At 34.3% G+C, this 24,169-nt stretch overlaps 1 protein-coding gene across 1 annotated transcript in view; it reads left to right on the top strand.

Annotated features, from left to right (window-relative positions):
- The window catches only part of LOC118197333 (uncharacterized), a 145,233-nt gene that overhangs the window by 84,623 nt on the left and 36,441 nt on the right, over positions 1-24,169 (top strand). The window contains exons 6-7 of the mRNA XM_085823660.1: positions 10,709-11,291; positions 14,831-14,942. Of these exons, the coding sequence (XP_085679786.1) occupies positions 10,709-11,291; positions 14,831-14,942 (695 nt within the window). The remainder of the gene's footprint in view (positions 1-10,708; positions 11,292-14,830; positions 14,943-24,169) is intronic.

The following is a 24,169-nucleotide window of genomic DNA, read 5'->3' as shown; positions in this document are numbered from 1 at the left end:
TATTTCTCATTTTAACGTATGCCATTTGACATAAAATCTATCTGCTTATTTTCTAAACCTCTAGACTGACCAAGTATGTGATAAAATGAAACATAAAGCTAACTGTTAGTAAACCATAAATGTCATTTATCTTCTTTTAAATATGACCAACTATTATAAGTGTAAAATATTTAATGCTACTTGATAAATTGCGTAAAGTTTATTTTATTCTCAAACTTATTAACAATTATGTTAATTAATTCATGTTTAGTAATAATGCATACTACTTTACTTAAGGATCTATTTTATTTTTAGGATGGTATTACAAAAGTGAAATTCAGGCATAGATAATATTTTCAATTGAATTTATTCAGTTCCCATTTGCTGATAGGTCCTTAATTTTTTGATTAATGGTCCTTAAAAGTACTTCGTTTTCATGTGCAGAAAGGTGTATGAGCCCTGAAAGAGCCTGTGGCAGAAATCTTCGCTGCAGTGAATGGCAATGTTCATCTTTGCTGCACAATATGCATATGTGCTCACCATAGCGCTAGGAGTTTGGGAACTACTGGGTTACGACTAGTTATTTATTTACGGTACCCATTAGAATTAAACAGCTACCAGACCAAAGTGTCATTAAATGGTTGCCAAATTTGGTCTTTTTGGCAGTTTGTCACCAGATTTGGTGACAAAAATTAGTTGCCAAAAACCATAGCCAGGCTTGGCAGTATCTTGCCAATGTAGCGAGATAGCCACTTTTTCAGTGTTAAACAGACTTGCCCCTGTATTCTTATTTTTCTTGCAGAGCATCATTTCTTTGGATTTTTCAAGCACATTATACAGTAAAAACTACAATTTTACGAATAATTTCACTCAAATTATCTAAATATGGGCAAAATTCTTAACATTACCCCCAAGGATTTCGTGTTCCAGGCAGTGTAATCCCTGGGCAACTAAACTAAAGCAAATCAGTGCACTACTTAAACAGTAATTGCAGTAAATGACTTAAAACAAATCAAATGATAAACCAATAAACAAATGCATAAATTTACAAATTTATATACAAATATGACCATAGTCATAGTATTCTATTTACATAATATATACCATTGAGACTATGTACTATAGCCGTAATAAGGGGCTAGCCTTTCTTAATAAACAACTTTAGGCTTAAAATTTGATAGTTTATGGATCCATCAGCCTATTTAGAACTGTAACAAAGTGAATGTAGTTTAGGAGAAAGTCCTTTCTGTCAAATTGGATTCCATAATCAGATCTTCTCACCTTCATTGCATCAATATCCCATAGCTCTTGTGTCGTATGGAATCTTCATTTTCTCTGTTGCTAAGTTAACTTGCTCTTGTGCAAAACTGTGCATTAATTCAAACCGTGCCTGGAGATCTTGAATGTACTCTTCGGACAATGTAGGTGCATCAGGAGGGTGATCAAATAAGAGATCACAGGGCAGAGGAAGGTCACAACAAAAGAGCATCTGGGATAGGGAATAACCGGTGCTCTTGAGGGCAGCACTGTAATAGGCCAGTAAGAGCAGTGGTAACTTCTTGTCCCTATCCTGTTGACTTCTGGGAGCGATCAGCGAGAGTTAAGCATGGTTCAATTAAACCTGTTTACCATGCCGTCTGACTGGTCATGTAGAGGTGTCGTTTGGGTTTTGTTGATGCTGAGTAGCTTACAGAATTCTTCATTTACAGCCGAGGTAAAATTTCTTTCTTCATCGGAATGTAACTGAAGAGGCATTCCAAACCTGGAAATCTAAATATGTATCATTACTTCTGCTACCGTAACAGCCTAATGATCAGAAGGATACGCTTCATGCCACTTGGTGAAGTAAGCAATGACAACGAGGATAAATTTGTTGCCATTAGCAGTTCATGGCAGAGGTTACAGGATGTTAAATGCAGTATGTTCAAAAGGTGCTCCTACACTGTAACGTTGTAGCTTCCCTTGGCTGCATTTCTTCTGTCCATTCTGACTTGCACAGGCATCATAAGATTGGCACCACTTTTGCACATCTTTCCTTGTATTATTTCAGTGAAAACACTTTTGAACTCTATGCAACATCTTCATTATTCTGATATGTCTTTCTGTTGGATTGGACTGGTGCATAATTCTTTAAGGACATCCAAAATCTTGAACGTATCACCTTCCATCAAAATGCCTTTCCGTCATACGATTCAAAATTATGTTACAAGACGTCGTTTTGCATATTGAGTGAGTCCCAATGAGCCCAATGTTTTGTCATAGGAAAATAGATCAAAGTGTCTGCCAGATAGGTTTCCCATTTCAAGACTTCATTAAGTCAATAATGGATTTAATGTCATCTTCTTCCTGACTTGTCTTTCCTGACCTTCTTCATCATGCCATCCCCCCGGGGGTCGACGTAGAGAACTCTGCGAAGCTACTGGCTAGGATCTGTACCTAGGCAGTCTCGGCCACGGGGGTATAAAATTTATGAACTTGGTGGTTCTGAAGGCTCTGGGAAAGGTCACTTATTGGCCGGCCTCGGAGTCTGGCACATCCTAGCGCGGCGTGGTGCTAGTAACCCATGGGGTTTCCCCCGGGGTTGCTGGGTAATGTCCCGCTGCGACGGGCTCGCCCGAGCGACTGGCAGGAGCATTAGACGACCGGTGCTGCCTGGTGTCATATCCAGGTGGTGCGCGGCTCTACTGGAGGGTAATAGTGGAGGTTGAACCTCCACGACGTGCCCAAAGGTAGAGTCGACCTGTAGTGAGATTGAGTAACTCGGAACAGGGAAGCCGAAACGCCATAGTTCATCATGCCATGAGTCTGGGTGAGGTGATATTGAATTCGTAACTTGACATATGACTGGATTAAACATGTATTTCACTTCAAGCCTCGAACAACATTGACAGTTTTCTGGACAGGGCTTCGGTGTTGCCATCTGGTAATCCCACCGATGATTGATAATGAAATTATTCCTGGAGCCACTATATCCAGCAGGCTTATTTGGCCTTCTTAATCTTATTTGGTTTTTGGAATTCTTGAAATTTAGTAGCCAGGCCCAGGATGCATGATCTGTGTAGAGCAGGAGTTTTCTACCATAGAGGTAAAGGCGGACATATTCTACGCTTTTAACTATGATGAACAACTTTTTTCTGGTGACGTCTCTGATTTAGACTCTTGCTCCAATATGCCAAGACACGTTCTTGACCGTTTATCTCTGTGGAAAAACAGCAACGACACTCTTATTGCAAGCATCCATATCAAGAGTAAATAGTTTGTTGAGCTGAGGATACGTCAGGATTTTCGCAAATTTTAAAACCTTCAATTTGATAAACCTCACATTCTTTTGTCCAAAAAAACTTTTGTTTGCTCTTTGTCAGTTTGTTAAGGATTCTTGCGATGAAAGAAAAGTCCTACACAAATTGCCTTATAATAGTAGTTGCAAAACCCCAAGAAATGTTTCAGCAGATGTACATTTTAGGGGCATCTCCTCTCTTCAGTTGCTGACAGGAAAGTCCATCTCCCAGAAGAAATCTTCTGCAGTAGTCCTTCAGAAACTCCTATATCCAAAGCTCCATGAAACTTCTTAGCTGATAGGCATTTTTGGCACATTTCCAGTCTTTAACTGCTGACACTTTTTCTGGATCTGTATTCACACCTTGGGCAGAGATGACATGGCCAAGGTAAGTCACTTCTTGTCTGAATAGTTTACATTTGGCAGAATTTAAGATTGGCTTCTTTCAGTTTTTGAAGAACCTTTTGAACATTTTCAAAAGTTTTCCTGATCATGATGGTGTCATTCAGGTATATTAAGACAGGCTTCACAGGAAAGACCTCTGAACACGATCTTCATAAGACTTTTGAATGTTACCGTCACATTACATAATCCAAACAGCATCACTTTGATTTGACGAAGTCCTTATCTGGTAGTAAAAGCCTTCTTTTTTTGGTCATCATGATCTATCTCTACTTGCCAATGTCAAATCTTTAAATGACTTATCTAAAACCACTTGCTTCCAGAAAGAGTGTGCAGGATGTGGTCAGTTCTAGGGAGAGGATAGCTGTCTTTCTTCATGACGTCATTCAACCTGTGATAGTGGATGCAAAATTTAGTTGAACTGTCTTTCTTTTAGACCAGGACCGTAGGAGTGTCCCAAAAACTTGCAAAAGGCTGAATAACATCACTTTCTTGCATGTCCTTTAGAAGTTTTCTTACCTCCTCCTTTAGAATTTAGTAGACATCTTGGATGTTGCTTGATTGGTGGATAATCCCTTGTAACTGTTCAATGCACGTCGGAGATGAATAAGTGAAAACACCTTGAAATTATTGAGTGACACATTCTCCAGCATTTTTTTTTTTTTTTTTTCAATCGCTTATTTGTGTATTCTGCCAAAAATTTCAATGTTAGGCTGTCTTGGAGGTTAGGCTCCTGAAAACCATTATCACAGGGCAGGGTTGTCACGCTACCTGGAAAACCGGAAAAAGTCAGGGAATTCAAAAATTGACCAAAAAAGTTGGGGAATTTAAATATTTTAGTGAAAATCTGGAAAAGTCAAGGAATTTCATATCGCGATCCCCCCCCCCCAAACAAGCGAGTTTTGCGCCAATGTTGGAAATGATCACTTTCTTGGCAAATTGTGTATTGCGTGAGCGTCATTTGGGCAGCTGGCATTCAGCCAATTTTTTCAGCTCCAATTAGATTGTCTTTTTAGAAAAGCAAAGCAAGTTTCCAGCTTTGCTTTCCAGTAACCTCAAGAATCGCATGTGCAGTGCATGTTGAACTAATCAAAATACTTATTGTCGTATAAAACAAAATCGGTTTAATCCTAGTATACATGAGTATGGAGGTTAGAATCAAAGAATATGTATTGTTAAGAAGTAAAAACTGCAACAGGGGTGTCTCCTTTCCAAGATAGAGGGAAACAGCTGCGCACAAAATATCTGTCGTCAAAGCTCAAAGCCCATGTCGTTGTTCGAAGGTCACTTTATCAAGAGTTCGTAAAATGAATATTGTTTAAAATTTCTTTAAACTTTAAAGGAAAAGAAAATATTTTTTCGTGCAAATAAATTCATTAATGGATGAGTTATTTTAAATGGGGAGGCCACTCTACGAAAATCCGTGTTTAAATTATTGCAAAAAATCAAAAAAAGAAACGTTTTGCCAAAGAATGTTTCTTCTTAACAACAGTTCCTCAATTTCCTGTACACATCGCGGAGCGGGGGCGAATTTTCCCTCCGCTTTCTAGCGGCGTAATAGCATTACATCTATGGAACCTTTCCTTCTTTACATAGACGTTCTTTGGTTAGAATAACCTCCATGTGTTCTGTTCTAACCTCCATGTACGGTACACACAGGAATTGGCGACATTATGATAAGCAGTGAAACGGGTCATTTTGGTGTTGGCTACAGTTTTCAAAATCGTGCCAAGGCCTTACCGTATACTAGAATTTTACCCCAAAATGTTTTAAACCTTTTTTTTTTTTTCTTCTTTTTAATAAATGCCTTATTTGTCATTTTGCAGTAAAATAAAAAATTAGTAATCAGTCATCTAGGCTAATCATTTAATATAACTATATTCGCTAAAATATCGTTGATTATTCTAATCCAATTTTTAAGTAATTATCTTTATTTTTATGTTATTCGTATCATTTAATTCTGCTTCTTCCCTCTAAATTTATGTATTACAGTCAAAAGTCGTTAATCCGGACTCCTCAGGACTTCCGCGATTCCGGATTATCGATTTTTCCGGATTATAGATCATCAGTTTAAATCTAGTAAGATGGCATGCAGAAATTATAAAATTAAAAATATGAAACCGTAATTTATGAAATAAAGAACAATTATAATCTAAAGGGTATCAAAATTTACAAAAAAAAAAAAAGCTTAATATTTATTTGTTTATTTTATTAAACATTTCTTTCAGTGTAAGTTGTTTAAGTTGCTTCGTTTTTTATGTGATAATACATTCTCTTTAATTCTATAAACAGACATAATTTCTTGTTCAGTTACAAAGTTCCGCTGTTCAAGTCCTATAATTGCTGTGTCGAGAATACAGACTAATTTGTCAATTGAAATTTTTTCGTTTTCAATAACCTCTGTCACTTTCTTCGCTATCGGAAGCGAATTATAATGATGAGGAATTTGATTTAAATCATATCAAAGACGGAGTACATCGAGATGAAATACTGCATTTTGTAAGAAATTATAAGCCAAATAAAATAAAACATCTGCCTTGAAGATAGTGCTGACAGATCAACTTCCAATTCATTGCACGCCGCGTCGTTTCCCTTCCCCAACAGAGCATAGTAGTAGTCCCAACAGTAGATCCTTTACATATTAGTAAATATATATCAGAAATTGTATTTGACATAATCGAAAGCTCAAGCTTACTTTTATAAAATTGCTCTAACAGTCTGCAAAAAATAATAAGCCGGATCCAATTCAAAGATTAAGGAACAACGCAATCTGCAACATTAACTGAATTAGATCATTTTAGCTTAGCTTATACCGTCCGTTATACATTAAACGCGCATTCGTAAACGTATTACACGCGACGCGTAAACGCGTGTGCACGAATACCGCAGCCGTAAAGGTTTTACGTGCATGCACAGAAAGTTTGTAGCTTCGAGGTCCAGATTATAGATCATTCTGGATTATGGATGTCCGAATTAACGACTTTTGACTGTATTAGTAAATAATACTTTCAAATTTCAGAAAATTTTCTCTGGCATAATCCTGAAATTAATTCTAGCAGTATGATGACATACCATCACGAAATATAATGCACATACTTTTTGCTTATGTATGCTGCTAAATAATTATAAAATACTTGAATTTATTTTAAAATATCATTAAATAGATTTATTTCTTTTGTTTAGCTGCAAAAATGTCTGCAAAAAAAGGCATTTTTTTTTTAAATCCAGATTGGGCAGATTCTAATCTCAATCTTCAGTGAAGAAAACAACTCCTATAATAGTTATATTACTAATGCTTTGGGAATTATATATATATTATAAGTCATATGTAATTGGCAAATTTGTGTGTTTTCAAGTAATAGCATAATTAATTTACCTCTTAGTGCAGCCAACGTGCATTACGTGAATAGACTGGAATTTTCTTAAAACACACCTAGAAAACCAGGAAAAGTCAGGGAAATTCATTCTCCTGTTTGAGTGGCAACCCTGACTGGGATAATGGTCCTCGTTAGGTTGGCAAGGGCTGAGGCTACTAGTACTCCATTCAGGCTGTTCTTTGGATATTCCATGATGCTTTGATGGAAATTTCTCTTTTAAGCTATAGATCCAGGAAGTAAAAATTATGTTCCTGCTGGTACTCTAATATCATTTTGAGCTATTATTTGGTGGACAGATTGAACTCCTTCATCATGTCCAAGGAAAAATTCTATATCCTTAAGTCTAATCCGAGTATGCAAGGGCCTGTAATATTTGCTACATATGCTGTGTGATGGTAGGTGGCACTTCCAGACGTAATGTTAACATTTAATTTTCCATTGATGTTGATTTTATTCCCGGACACAATTTGAAGGGTAGCACAGAGTGAGATGAGTTTACCTTCCAGTTGTTGAACCAAATCTGTTTGGATGATGGTAACATTAGCTGCTGTATCGATAGTCATATTGCAAAGAACTGCATTGATGTGTCCTATGAAGATGCCATTACTGTAGCTGTCACTGAAGAAATTTGAAGCACTTTAAAATGGAGCTCCTCATTATTTGGTAACCTCTGTCCCACGAAATGACTACTAATTTTTTTGCTTTCTCTTTTCTGGGAAGTGGTTTTATTTTCCATTCTTGGTGTGTTCTGCATTTCCTTTGTACATGGCCTTCAGCACCACAGTTTCAACACTTTGGAGTGGTTTCTTGTCACTCCTATTCTGTCTCAAGGTTGTATGATTAAAACGTCTAGATGAGCAGTCACGTGAACTTGAGCAGCTCTGGTTGGGTAATAATCTTTATGAGTTGCTTGAAGGGCTGCCTCAAATTTCATGGCATACGCCAAAGTGCTCTTAAAATCCAACACTTTTTGCCAAAGCGCATTTCCAACATGCTGGTCAGAGCTTCGAAGCCTGACCTCTGATTTTCAGGAAAGGTTTGAAGGAAATCTGCTGCGTCTGCTCTCAGTGAAACTGTGAAGCCAGATTTTTAACTTTAAAATCTCATCCACTTTCATACGCCACTATAAAAAACTGTGCCTTGTACACTTTATAGGAGGTTTTTCCATCATATATGGATAGCTTAAGAGAGGGCCATGACAACATATGTTCGAATTTAAGGCATTAGAACTGTGACCAGCTGTTGTTATGGATTTCTTTAAACTTTCAACCTCCTTAACAACAGCAGCAAGAACCCTGTCATTAATTTTGTAAGTGTAATTAATTGTTGTTGAACGGCAAAAACTCTTTCTTTTGATATGCTTTTCAACAGCAGATACTCTTTCTTGAATTTCTCTAATTTTGTTTTCAACCATGTTTATTCTGCTCTTCATATTATTCTGTTCTCGTACAGCTCTTCATAGTATCACACAGCACAATCAGTACTTACATTTCAGACTACTAGAAACATTAAATGCAACAGAATGCAAAGTGCATCTGAAAGATGAAACTCTCACAGATATCTCAAGACGCTCTGAACTAACAACTAAGAAACTAATGCTGTCTCCAATCTTTATACTAGTTTACCACCCGGCCAGAAATCTGCAGTCCTTTCTGCTTCTCGAAAGAACTGGGAGGCATATGAGGCCCAGATAATGGTAACAACTAATATAGTGATGAATTACAGTTATTCAATTACAATACCTATTACAGTGATATACAGGGTTCGTACAATCCTTAAGAGTCCTTAAAAGTCCTCAAATTTTTTTTAATCGATTTTTGGTCCTTAAAAGTCCTTAATTTTGACCAAAATCAGTAGAAAGTCCTTAATTTTAATCATCTGAAATTTCTCTCTGTTTTTACTACTACCATTTTGAGTGTGAATTAGCATTTTGAAGGAATATTTTTGGCAATTCACTGACGTATATGGTTACCTTTTGAATGGGTTCATGGGTTATAATTTGTTTCTATTTCTAATATAAATGATGGGATACTCAAGTTTCTAAGGAAGAAGTGAAACATAAGCATTTCAAAATTCATTTTTTCTAATAAAGAGCTCAACAACTTCTCGCTTTTGGGGTTGTGAATTCTTTTATTAAATGGTCCTAAGTTTGACAACTTGTCAACATTTTGGCGATTTTAAGATCAGTTTCTATAGAAAATTTTTAATTCAGAGATCTTTAGTTTTGTCGTTGATCTCAGTTTCTTTATTCTTATATGTTTGTAAATTGGGCATTTTTTGCTTTAAAAATGATTAAATTATGTTGTTCTTATCTTCCGGTTAAGGTTTTTATGCTTTTAGTAAATATGAATGCAATATTTTAAGAATTATCAACAATTTAAAAGTTGTTTGAGTGCGGTTAAGCCTAGTTATGGCGGCCATGTTTATTTACATTTGAAACTGGGCAGAATAACAAATTTGTTGCCAATCTAGAGAAACTAGCAAAGATAACGCCTTCTTTTATTATTGCAAATTAAATCATGCTTAATCCATTGTGGAACTTATTTGAGGAAATAAGTGTTTAAGATTTACTTCATAATTTTTAATCTAGATATTCTGAGTTTTTATGTATTTTTGCCTTGCCAGGAAGTGAGAACTGAATTAATTGAATGAGATATACTGAATCGTCTGTGAAAAACTGTTTCTTTTTTGTTTTATTTCTTTTATATATCGTTCTAGATTTAGTTTAGTATTAAACCAAACATTACCATTAACTACATGGACATATAGTTAATGGTCGACATGTATCTTAGCCTTTGGCTTGAAAAGCATTTGTCAAAAAAATTCCAAATGCTAAATTTACCCTATTTAAAGCATACTTTGTTTTCCTGGATAGAAAACGGGTTAAAGAATTTTTTTAATTAGTAGTCAAAGGATTAAACTAATTTAATATTTGATTACATTAATATTTTAGAGAGCAGATTAAGATTATACCTTTTATGATGCATAGTAAATGCATAGCATGCTGATTTGTTGCTGATAAAAATAGATGAGCAATTGTATTTTAACAAGGTGACTGCCGTGGGGGGTCACAGGTGGCCGCATTCGACTTGGCTACAGCATCGTAGGGGGTGACCGGCGATGCTACCGATAGTAAAAATACATAGAGTAAATATCAATACTGAATTTTTAAATAAATAATGGTTTGAAGAATTAAAATTTGCAAAAATTATGTACGGCGCCTCGGGGGTCACCGGTGACTCCCACCATGAAAAATACATTAAGCACATTTATACAACTCATCTTATCTTCCGTAGATAATATTTCAACCTAATATACATTGCATAATAAAAAAAATCATAATGGAGCCATGGGCAAAGCACGTAAAATGCGCGCGGCAGCCAACGTGTTAAACAAGAAAATAAGTAATAAATAGTAGTGGAAGGTGTAAATAATAATTTTTATGATAGCTTATTATTTGAATTGAGTTGAAAATAAATTAATAATATTTGTGAACATTTCTTTCATTGAGATTTTGAACTGAATCTTTTGTTTGTGAATTTACTGAAATTTCGTATCATCTGATTATGAAAGTTTGGAAGGTCAAAAGAAATTGCTTTATTCTGCATTTGATTTTTTAAGTGTTTGTTAATCATTATTCTTTTTTATATAAATACTTTTTATTCCTTTATAGTCCACCAGTTGGACCAGGTGGTCGTTCAAGTGAAACTCATGCTGTAAAAGTTCCTTATGATAACGGACGTGATGAAAGATATAGGAGTGGCAGTCCTGATAGATATGCAAGTGAAGACAAACGCTTTGCTCCAACTTTACATGAACGCTTCAGTTCAGTTGTGGAAACAAACCGGTCTGAACCTCAAGTCAGGTATTCCCGTGAGGACTTGGAAAAAATAACCATTGATATTCGGCGTAATCTACGTGATCAGTCCCCAACTCTTCGTCGCATTATGAATCCATCTGATGTAAAATTAGTTCGCAGAGCTAATGAAGGGCATCGCCCGATTTTTGATAGGGAAGAAATCAAACAAGCTCCTAGAGATTTAAGGGAAGATGCGCATTATGAAAGAAAACTTATGTCTGGAGGAGGCTTATACAATTCTGCACATTCAATGGATCTTAGAGAAGTTGAAAACTATGAAATTACTCGTCACAGATTTGATACTCAACATGCCTTGTTTAGTTCCAGCAGTGGACGAACACTTAGTGATCGTTGGCAAAATCCTGAACTGAGAAAAGAAAGTACAAGCCTTGATCGAGTAAGAATTTAATACCAAAAAAAAAAAAAAAAATTAATGTGAAATGATTAAATTTTATACTGAATTTATGCATATGTATTTAGTATGTTTTAAAATGTAATAATCACATAATACAAGATATATTTGTTTCTTAATTTTTTTAATTTTTTAAACTTTTACAAACGGTTTTAAGTTGTGCTATTCATATACTATTAATTCATTTATAATGTGGTGCATATATATATATATATATATATATATGTAGATATGTATAGATATATGTATATGTATGATAGAAATTTATTAAGAAGTTTAAACTTCATTGAAACAGATTGGCAATAGACCTTTAAAATACTAATTTTCAATTAAAGCACAATCTTTCAGTGCATCTGTTATTTCTCTGCAGTATCCGCATTGCTGTAACCTTTTACCCAGTTGCTATCCAGAACTAAAACAAAGAACTCCCAAGCTTTTAAAATAATATTGCAACTAACTATGCATCCTCTTTTATGCTTGCTAGCTCTTGATTGGCTGTTTCTGTTCATTGTTAAAAATGTCATGCGTAATTATCAAAATTGTAGGGTGCAGATTGACTCAATCTATAAAGTATTCAACAAGTAATAAAGATATGTTTGGATTATTAAGTGATTTTGTAATTCTTTCCCGACATCATGTACTACATAATCGATATTTCAGCAATCTTCTAACTTCAATCTGCACACAACTGCAAAATAATTGGTGTCTTCTCTTATCAAGCACTCGTCTAATATCAAATTATCTGCAACAATCTATATATATTTAACAGTGAAATTATTTCACAAAGAAAAAAGATGGGGAAAGAACAACCATCAGATTCAAATTAAATTTATTTATGGAATGGTAGAAGTAAATACTATACACGATCTCAAAAACAGTAGCAGCAGGACCATTATAAAGGGATTTGTGGTATGTAATCTAGTTATTTTCATATAGTATATTGCCCTACTTTGTACCGTAATGAATTTCGTGCTGCAGTCGTGCATGGAATTGATTATAGGCCTTGCCTGATGTTGACTTGCAGCAGATAGGCTAACACATGTTGGATGTGGAATTTTTTTGGCCACATAAGGTTTTAAAAAAAGGTTTTTAATTTATATTTATATTTACCAATTGAATAAATAGCACTAGGTTTGATTTATATAATATGTGTGTATTGAAATTCAGTAATAAAATTTTAAAGATTTGAAATGATAAAATGTCTGTTTAGACAGTTTGTACTCTTTAAACTGCAAATGCAAACTGAGAAACCTTTTGCACTTTTTTCAATAAATCCTTTTACTTAAAGTCCTAAAACATATACAGGTATGGACTAAATTTTTTATTATTTTTACTGCTTATATAAAATTATATACTTTATAGAAACAACGATGGGTTTTGCAAAATACTGAAAGGGAAAAATCATTTGAAATGAAAATGTGACTGAGATCATATTTGTTTTAAAGATTTTAGATAAAAGTGTATTTTTTTTCCCTCAGAAACTAATTCATTAATTGCAAAATCATTCCTTGAAGTTATTAAGAACACTCTAATAAATACAATAAAAATACTGGGGGGGGAGACATTAAAAATTGTAGAAGAAAGACATTTTAATTGTAAAATTTTTCTTCAAATATTTAAATTAAAAAAAATATTAGCAATAAATTTTTTTCAGCTTAAAATTATTTTGTCTCACAAAACCATTTAATAATATTCATAAAAAGTAGATGAAAATGCTTAAATTTTTTTTTTAAAAAATCATTCAAAAGGTACCGAGTCCCTTTTCGCGTTGAAGCCGATATGCACTTGTCTTAACTTTAGTTTTAATTTGAACGATATTTCTGGAATACCTAGCATCAGATAACCTTGTCTGTATTTGTCTGTAATTTCCGTATCTTGTACAGTTCTATCTAATTTTTGGGGGGATGCTATCACATTCCCAGACATCTATCAGCGCGATTGTTTCGCTGACAGTTCAGCGAGCAGTAACTAAAATTAAGTGAACCGCGCAGTATAGTACGGGAAATCTTCCCCATTTGCCTTGCTCCCGAGAGGTAAGGAACATTCAACCAAGTTCTACGTCCAATTTGGCGAGGCAGTTAATGCTTGTCCCATGTGAACGGGGAAGAACAGGTCGAATCTGCTCATGTGAACGGGGCTGATAGAGTTGTGCAGATTCATAAGTGCATAATGGAAAAGGAAGGTAGATGTGGCTGTTGATTTTAACATATACTTTTATTTCTTCATAACTAATTCCTAGGACAAATATTTGTGTTTACCCATCAATATGGGTGTGATGTCCATTCCACAGTTGTATGTAACTGATCACATCTCGAGAAGTAAGCAACACACATTAGCACAGTGAAAGGAAGGCAGGAAAAGTGCCATGCTACTCTAATATAATGACACATATAAATTAATTTTCGGATGGTGCACTTTAGATTCCAGGAAAGAGGTAGCCAAATTAAAAGGAGTATTGCTAAATTAAAGTTAGTAGTTTTCTTTTATATATCTCATACATCTTCCCCTTTCAAGAGAAAAAGGCTTGGTGATAGAAAAGGATTAGAGCATTAGCAAATAAAGATAATTTTTGTACAATATATACAATAGGTGCTTTCTCAATGAAAAGAAAATGATTTTCTTCAAGGACATAGCCTTTAGGTTTCATATATATTTATATCATAAATAAGTTTTCATAAAAAACAGTATTGTTTACATGCAAAGAAATTTTGTAAATTTATCCTGTTTTGTAAAAACTGGATTATAATGATTTCAGCTTTGTCCCTCATTCCTGTTAAGTACTTTATATTATGTTAATTACTTTTTGTTTTTTTATAGCTTTTCAAAATTTGATTAATTTCTGCTTTTAACCCTTTTGCTCATTATCCCGTAATTTTCGAGGGCAACGTAAAAATATCAAAGAAATTTCCGAAGGCAACTGGCAAAAAAATTAGCAAAGAAACACAAATTTGTTTCAAAGTAGGACTTTGCCTGGAACCTTCTTTTGAAATTTACCACACTAAACATACTTTTATAATATTACCACATTAAACTTAATTTATAATATTACCACATTAAACTTAATTAATTAATTTGTAGATTGTATAAATATTGAATATTTTCATTAGTATGTATATTTTACATTGGTATTATATAAAGTAAATTGCAGTTTAATCAAGATTTATTTTCATTGTTTTTATATGATTACTTCTAAAATTGTTTTTTATGAAAGCCTGTTCTTATGCACAAAATCTGCTTAAGAATCTTGTTTACAAAAGTGTGCTACATATTTTAGCTCCCTAGTACATGCAGATTGCACAGTCTGAGAGTTAAGAACCTTTTTGTTCTTAAAGATATGTATCAATGTTTATTTGTGTAATTGTATTAAGGAAAAAAATCCTTTTTCAATAGTTCTTGGATTATTTTATTTCAAACGTTGTGGGAATTTAATTTTTGTATCTTATAGTCATTTTTTAAAACTGTTTGATTTTCCTTTACTTGTTATGACTGTCCTATACATGAAGTAATATTCTGTCATATTTTAGGATGAAAGGAAACGTGAATATGAAATGTCGCAGATCACACGTACCTTCGTTGATTTGCCTAGAAGTAGATCAAGATCTGGAGATCGAGATTTTCGTGCAGAAAGATATGGTGGTAAGATTTTAAATTATTTCCAATTTGAAATGAGCACTTTAAATTCTCATTCTAGAATTGCCTGACATACCTTATCTGAATGCTATGTTAACCCTTTGGGGCGGAGAGTCAACCTTTGAAACAAGAATCCCCCCTCCCAGTTGTGCAGTAGTTTTACTGTATTAATATGCTTTTAATACTCAAAAGAACCAACAGATGGCAGCACAAAACAGAGCCTTTTTTTCTGTGTCGATTTATATGTGGTTAAACTTTGAACAATCAAAGATAAAGAATTTCAGTTTTTCTTACTAATTTCATAAAAAATGCATCTGGTTACCCAAGTATAACATATGAATTTTTCATTTACATACTCTTTTATTTGTAAAAACACTAATCAAATCAGTAATAAATTTTGCATTTTTTTTATAATTCAACATGTGATTTTTTACCAAAACCACCACCCTCAGCTAAAAGGCCCCCTTAGAGCTAAAACTTATTTTCTGATTTTTATTTTATTTTTGTTATTTTCTGTTTTTAAACAATTTACTTGTTTTCTGTTTGCTAAAGTGTAATGTGATTTAATAAAATTCCTATGTATTTTCTGATTGCTAGGGTGTAATGTGATCTGTAATATGATCTTAGAGCTAAAACTTTCCTACATATTTTCTGATTTCTTGGGTGCAATGTAATCTACAGTACAAAGTCTGAGATCCGGACGTCCAATATCCGAAATGATCTAAAATCCGGACCTGAAAGCTGTCAGCAAAATTTTCTTAGGAAATTCTTTTTTTAATGCATTACGCATGCACATTTGATTTTTTTCCTGGTTAAAAAGCATGTGGAGAATCCTGATTCTTAATTTCACTTCGGTACTGAATAAAATATCAAAGAAACAATCATTTTAGCATAAATTTGTGTGATCAGTAATTTGGCTGCATATCTGCTTTTCCAATTAATAGATTTTGTAAAGAAATGTGGATAAGGTAAAGAATGCGGTAATAAATAAAGATGATATAACAGATGTTTTTCATTGTGACGGCAGTGTTCGAATTATCAGTCTTTTAACGGACGTGAAATCTGTAGCAATGTTCTAGATCCAGAAAATACCATTACCGATAGTGAAGAAAGTGACAAGAGGTTATTGAAGAAAAAAAATTTGATTGACAAGTTAGTCGGAATTCTCAATGCAGCAACTACAGTGGAACTTTGTAACTGAACAAGAAATTATGTCTTGTCTACAGAATTGCCCCTCCCCTCCCCCCCCCCCCCCCCCGGGTTGACTCAGTAGAACTCCTGGGAAGTACTGGTTACAATCTATATCTAGGCAGTCTCAATCATGGGGGTATATAATTTGACTTCACAGGACTAGAACCCGAGTATTGTACTGAGGTTGGTTCAGGCTTGGCAGGGACCATACTGGTACCATCGTGTCTGTTCTTTCGGTTGTGGTGGAGCTAGGTTGGAGATCGTCGACCGAGTCCCGAGTGTTTGATCCCATTCAGTTAGTTCTCTTGACAGAGTGGTCAGAGTGCACTTTATGACGTATGTTTAGACGATGGAGTGGTGCCCGGAGGCAAACTGACTAAGTTCAATTTATATTTAAGATTTGTTCTGCCCAATGCTTTATATAAAGCCGGGCGGGAGTTGCTCCCATGAGGACGAGGTCCCCCAGACCATAGGGGGGATATCCAAACTCCGTATGGGTCCGCAAGTCGCACCTTGGCTGGGGATCTATGTTTGTCTGCTGCGTCTGTCTACAGAATTGAAGGGAAAGTATAAGCACAAAAAATGAAGTAACTTAAACAATTTACTTTCAGAGAAATGTTTAATAAAGTAAACAGATAAGTATTAAGCTTTTTTTGTTGTTGTTGTTAATTTTGATACCCTTTAGATCATAGATGCTTCATTACTTCGTAAATCACGATTTCATACTTTTAATTTTATATTAATACTAATTTCTGGATGCCATCTCGCTAGATTTAAACTGATGATCTAATATCCGGAATCGCCGAAGTCCCGACGAGTCTGGATCTCGGACTTTGTACTGTACTTGTTACGCAAGAGGGGGAGTGTGCTATAATTTTGGGTAAAAGGTTTCCTTTCAGAAAAGAAAAATAAAGAAAAGATCGAATAGGAACTTTTTATTCTTTTGGCCTCTTTTTCTAAAGATAGCTGTGTCTTTTGAAGCTAAAATGTTATAAGTTTTACGTTTTTAGCATTTACGTAATATATTTATACAATTAGAATAACATCACATGAAATTTCCTAATGAAATAAGATCAGAATAAATAGTATTATTTGTACTATATTTTTAAATTATGGAATTAATGTTCAGAAATTATGTTTTTATTAATATTTGACAAAAAATCATAACTAATTATACTTATATGTATTATTTTGCTGGAAAAATCAATGCTAAAAGAGTTTCCCGATTTCATGCTCTACATGGGCAGTGGTTTCACTCCTAAACCACTACCCACCTCCCTTCCAAGGTGTGCAACATTGTTTTTGCAATGCATTTCACATATAGGAAGCTCAAAGGTACTAGTTATCAATTAACTTTATTAAAGGCTGAAAAAAATTCAATGTGCCCCTCAAAGGGTTAAAGTTTGTGAGGAATAGTTTTTCAGGGTTGGGAAAAAATTGAACTATCCTTGTGGAATAAATGCCTGAATAATAAACAATATTTATAATTCTCATTCAAATTTTAATTAACCATTTAGATTTTAATTGTGCTTTTCATACATGTGACTTTGACCATATAAATAACTTGGGAAAGCACTTGTTTATGTGTCCTTGTTCTAAATTGCAGGTTCATTTTAGATGCACTGATATTTGGATTGAAAACTGCTTTCTTTAAATCAGAGTTTCTTAAACTGTGGGTCGTGGGACTTGCAGCAGGGGATTGCCAGAATTTTAGCAGTTTTGATATTTCTTAAACTTATTATAATAATCTTACAATTAAGAAATGTGTTTACACTATGTATCTGAAAATAGATAAAGATTAACGTTTAGACCAGTGCTCCGCAACCGGTGTAGCACGGCACACTGGTGTGCCATGAGTAGGATATAGGTGTGCTGCAATCAAATACATGTATTTGACATTTTGCAATTTTTTATCATGTATTTAATACACAATGACAATTTTTTTTTTCCTTAATAATGTCTATTTTAAATGTTTTTATATATTTCACTGTTGTGTGGTTGTGTGTGTGATTGTAAGTGTGTCAGCATTTGAATTTTTTCGGCACTTCCTTGATAACTCGGAACTCTTTGGTGTGCCACGAAATTCCAGAAAGATTTTTTGTGCGTCGCAGGTGAGAAAAGGTTGCGGAGCACTGGTTTAGACGATGGAGTGGTTTAGACAATACAGACAAACAAAAAATGAGAATGTTTCGACACATTCTTTTATAAACATTCGTTTTACTTGTTAGCACGTAAGCTGTCATTTCATCTGTTACTTATTTAAAATTTTCACATTGTTCTGTATCTTAAAATTAGAAATTAATGGTCTAAAACTGCAGTAGTATATTACAGTACATGTGAAAAAATTGACAGCTTCACTCAAGCGTGTCAGATTTGCATAATGGTTATGTGTTCCTACAAAATTTTCGTTAATATTATGGGGTCCTGGGGTCGCGAAAAGATCCTAGTGATAAAAAGGGGTCGTGACTGAAAAAAGTTTAAGAAACCCTGTTCTAAATAAAAAACTTCTACTTTTCTTTGTCTTAGATGATTTTTAACATTTGTAATTATGTGGTGGTAGAGCAAAAAAAAAAAAAAAAAAATTATTATTAACATGAAATGTTTAGATAAATGAAATGCGTTAATAGTTATATTAATGCTCAGGATGCATACCTGAAGGTAAAATGCTAAACGAAGTTGCATTAGATGGGAATATTTTAATATGACGTATTAAGTAATCATATGTGTAACACAAATGTGAATTTACTTAATAGTGAATTATTTAATTTGGGGGGGGTGAATTGTTGTGAAATTTTCAAGCTTTTTAATAATGAAATTGCACTTATTTCCATTTACGAAGCAGTTCTTACTAGGATAACAATATGCACATAATATCGTATCTAAGTTATTTGTTTTAAAATCTGCAAAGTTTTTGCTGCCGAGGTATCAATGGGTTAGATTTGAATTTGGATTTATTAGATTATGGCAAAGCCTTGCAGGGCTATCTCTCTGGAAATCCATTGGAATTTCCTTTTATTATGATCCAATTAGATGCTAAAAAGTATTCAGTTCTTCACTCAAATAAATTAATTTCATAAATCAAACCATTTGTTATCTGTTCAGTGATAACTGGAATTGTTAATTTGAGCTAATAGGAAGGAATCAGTTAATTTAGCACTGTTTTAGAAAGAGAGAGGGAATTTGAGCATGATTGTATTTTAACAAATTACTTTAATTTTATACTTTTCAGGATAAGGAAAAAATTATCTTATGTAACAGCAATATTAATCAGGATAATATGTGACTGTCACAAATTCATCTTGCTAATTCTCGAAAATATTATCTAAATACTTGTAATGCAGTGTACTTTTCAAATTCTGAAGTTTCAAAAATTCTAATTCAAAAGGATATCAGCGGGTATGCTAGATATAAACTTCTTTTTAATGGTGCAGATATGCATACAGTTTGCATAAATAAATATAAACCGCAGTAGTTCCCTCAATGTATGAATCTAATGAAAATTCTCAAAAGAATATCAAACATAATTACCTAAAGTGAGGTATCTCACCCCTCAGTGTATGAATCTAATGAAAATTCTCAAAACAATATTGGAGATAATTATCTTAAGCAAACATTGAACATTTTCTTTCATAGTATCTACCACATTTATCAAAAGTTCTAAGCTTCAGAGTTGTTGTCAATATAGGTATCAAAACCTAACAAAAAAGTGAGTGTCATAGCACCCTTTCATGCAAAGAAGAATCTGCACAGTGTCCTTACTGTATTACACATAATGCCAAATCAGGCTGTATATTAGAGCCGTGATCGTAAATCAGACATTGTTCTGCATTTCAGATTCCTCAAAAGGAATTTTATAAGAGTAATTTGTTCATATTCATTGCAATTGTAAATGGCATTAATATTTGATCATCATCAGTCAATTTGCGATTTGTTATTCAGTTCATGTTATACCATATTTGTTTATTTTATAGTGTTTTAACATTTAAATAGAAGCCTCTTTTTTAAAATAGTATTTTTGGGATGCATGGGACTTTTAAGAGATGCCAACTATTATGGATTTTTTTTCCCCTTTTTGTAATTATTACTGATTTTTATTCTGTGTTACAAAATTATGGATGTGAAAAAAAAAAATTTGCTATGGAAAATGGTAAGCTTGACAACGAAATTTTTTTGGGTGATATCATGCCAATGTTGGCAGTGTGTGTACTCGAAGGGGACCATCTGAAGAATGCAGTGTCGGAACTGGAGAATTAATACGCAGACACTTTGAGTTCAACAAGTTCTTAATTAATTTCAAAGGTTTTGCATGGGAAAGGATTAAGAATGCAAGTTTGCTGATGCAATGGACTGCTTAACGATTGACAGTTTTTTGGCCAGTTCAGGGAAAATACATTTAAAATTGTGTAGTAGTCTGATTTCATTACAATAAGGATCATTACTGTTTTATGCAGATTATTATGCTCTTTGTATTTTCTGCAGATATTCTAAATACACTCATGTTCAAAATTATTATTACATACCCAAAAGTATGGATATTCCATGAAATATCCAATTAATGCAATCCATTTTTGCAGGCAATGTGTGAAAGGCATAAAAAGTGATCAGATGATTTCTGATATGCAAATAAAGGCATAACGTCATCAGATGGCAAATTGAGCACTTTGCACTAATTAAAGGGTCCTCTTCTGTTATTGAGACCAGATTCACAATTATATGTACAGTGGATGGACAAAAATATGGAAACACCTTGTGAAATGCATGTTTGAAAAGAAAGATTGATTTTAATGAAATATGTAGGTGGCGCTGGCGTTTTTGACTACTGACGCCACCTATACAACTTCGTAAGTGTGCTAAACAGTTCAGTTGTTGTCGGAGTACTGTTATGTGAGGTTGTCATTGCATTATGTCAGAGTTAACAGATTTCGAACGTGGGCAAATTGTTGGAGCACGTATGGGAGGCGCTTCCGTAAGCAAGGTAGCCGAGGTGTTTAGTGTTTCAAGAGGTACTGTATCGAAGATTTATTCCGCATATTTGAAAAGCGGAAAAACATCATCTGCTAAATGACAGCGCGGACGAAAGTGTGTCCTGAGTGATCGTGATAGACGATCATTAAGGGCAATTGTGACGAAAAATAAGAAGACCACAGCTGCAAAAGTTACTGCTGAAATGAATGTTGTGTTACCGAACCCTGTGAGTACCAAAACAATTAGAATGGAGCTTCATAAACAGGGAATTGCTGGCCGTGCTGCAATTGAGAAGCCACTCATCAGTGATGCTAATGCTCGTAACAGGAAAAGGTGGTGTTTAAGTCATAAAGCCTGGACTATAGAGCAGTGTAAGCGAGTAATATGGTCTGACGAGTCTTCTTTCACATTGTTTCCCACTTCTGGCCGAGTTTACGTCTGGAGAACGCCATCTCAAGCCTATAATACAGACTGCTTGTTGCCAAGAGTGAAACATGGCGGGGCTTCTATTATGGTTTGGGCAGCCATATCATGGTTCTCTGCTAGCCCCATGATAACTGTGTCAGTGCACATGACTGCCAAGACTTATGTGAACATTTTGGCCGATCAAGTTCATCCCATGGTACAAACTTTGTTCCCCGATGGTGATGGTGTCTTCCAAGACGACAAAGCCCCAGTTCACATTGTCCAGGACTGGTTTTCTGAGCACGAGGATGAGTTGTCGCATCTCCCCTGGCCACCACAGTCACCAGACCTGAATATTATCGAACCTTTGTGGTCTACATTGGAACGGAAAGTGCGTTCTCGTTATCCACCGCCAACATCGTTATCCGAACTTGCTACCGTTTTGCAGGAAGAATGGTATAATATTCCCTTGGCAAACATACAGGAACTGTATTTATCCATTCCGAGAAGACTGCAAGCTGTTTTGGATGCCAACGGGTTTCCTACACCGTATTAAGCAAAGAAACGTGTTTTTTTAAAGGTGTTTCCATATTTTTGTCCAACCCCTGTATGTATGCATGTATGTACATATATATGCGCAGATACATACATACACGTGCATACATACATTTCTGCATCTGTCCTAGTAAAAGAAGAGTACCAATTAAAGATCTGAGTTAATTTTTTTTTACATAGTATTTAATTTCAGAGGTATAAGGACTCAAAACAGTTTGTTATGGCTGCGAGGAAGAATCTGTGAAGTGGCAAATCATTGACCATTTAAAAGCAGTCAGACAATCATGGAAGCGGTGAGCTGTGTGAATCTTTCTAGACAGACAGTTTCTACACCATGGAAAAAATTTCAGAATTCTGAGACTGTTGTAAGAAGGCATAGACAAGGTTGTAAATGAATAACAGTTGCTTCTTAAGATCGATATCTGATAATAACTGCCTGTTGTAACAGAATGTCTTCTCAGCTGTTAAGTTCAGAGCTTGCAGCCACCACTGGAACTTTTGTATCATAGCAAACTGTATGTAAACAAAACAGGCCTTGCTATAATTGGTGCAAAGATTATCATAAGTGGACTGAATACCAGTAGTCTCATGTTCTCTTTACTGATGAGTCAGTTTAACATATGAATCTAACCATTTTACATGTGGAGGTAGTTGGGAATGCAAAATCTTGGATTAAACCTTTGGGGAGGGTGTGTCATATATAAATCACTGTTTAAATTGAGAACAGGTGTACTACATAAGAGTTTTTAGATAGTATATTTAATTAATATTTTTCTGTAGATGTAGCCCTATGTCTGTTATGGTGCAATTTATCAAGACTGGAGAAGGTTGACCTTTATTCTATTGCAGTATTTTTTATTTTTGGTATTTTGTTTTAGAATGAAACAGAAATTGTGGGGATGAATAATATAAATAAGCAGAGCTGGCTATTAAGTGTCACAGCTGATTAAGTACGTGGGGGCGATCTGGATATTTCTGAATAATTTTGTTTTTACTTTCCTGCACAAAGCCTAGCAAACAGCCATTTGTTTGCATTTGAAATTCTTTTGCAGAATAGTTTAAGTCAGTTCCTGCATCAACTTCAGTGTCTTTTTGCCGAGTGGGATCAAAAGTAAACTTTCGGTTTTGTGCACAAAAAAAAAAAAAAAATAGTCTTTTTTTAATTGCTCAATTGCTTCTAATTTTGAATGAAAAAATTGTTTTAACTGTTTTATTTTGTGTTTAATGTTTTTCTGTATTTTACAATTTTTAATGAAGATGTTTTGATTTTTTATGTATTTTGGCTTTTTGTGAAGTGAGAACAGAATTGATTGAGTGATAAATATATGTTTATAATGAAATTCAAAGAAATAAGCTTAAATGGAATGCAGCAAAAAATGTGTCTAATTTAATAGGCTGTACAAAGAAGTCATGGTGTCCACATCAGATTTTTATTTTTGGTGATGTGGGGATACATATCCTGTTGTTTTAGAGGTTTGATTCATTTCTCTCAGAGTTTGGCTAATTTAAGTGTGAGGATATAGGGAGGATTGATGATCAATGAAGGTATGCCCCGATATCAGCAGCTGATCTGTAACCAGCCAAAGCTTTCGAGATGAGGTCTTAGAACAGTACGTCAGACTTTTCAGAGGTATGCATGAATCTGACTTTTTACTTGTGTACTGCAATTCTTCCACGTCAAGAAAGACATGTTGATGAATTCCTTGAAAGTGAAGATATTAAGCTAAGATATCAGGCAACTTAAGGGACTACTTTGGAAAAGCAGTTACATGGAGACATCTTCTAGAAATGCAAATGTTTTGAAGACTGCAAGGTTGAAGGAGTGTAAATTACTTCCGTAAATTGTGGTTAGCAGCATTATTACAAGCATGAAAGTATGTTATACATGCATACAAATCATGGGAGATCACATTCTAAAGTAAATTCATAAACCTTTAAATTTTTCTGAGTCATTCCTCTACCCCAGTCCTTTTTTCTGAACTCCCCTTGAAACATATTATTATTTTTTTAGTTGTCTTATTTTACAGTTTTATGTATCATATGCAGTTCTTTTTAAATTTTTCCTTTGTATTTATGTGTGATGGTGTTATGTATCATTTCCCACAAATTAATAAAAT

The sequence above is a fragment of the Stegodyphus dumicola genome, chromosome 9 (assembly GCF_044657685.1).
Source record: "Stegodyphus dumicola isolate Sdum_Otavi_A_Nest chromosome 9, ASM4465768v1".
Classification (NCBI taxonomy): domain Eukaryota; kingdom Metazoa; phylum Arthropoda; class Arachnida; order Araneae; family Eresidae; genus Stegodyphus; species Stegodyphus dumicola.
Note: the sequence above shows the minus strand (reverse complement) of the source record. Positions and strands in the feature narration are given on the sequence as shown.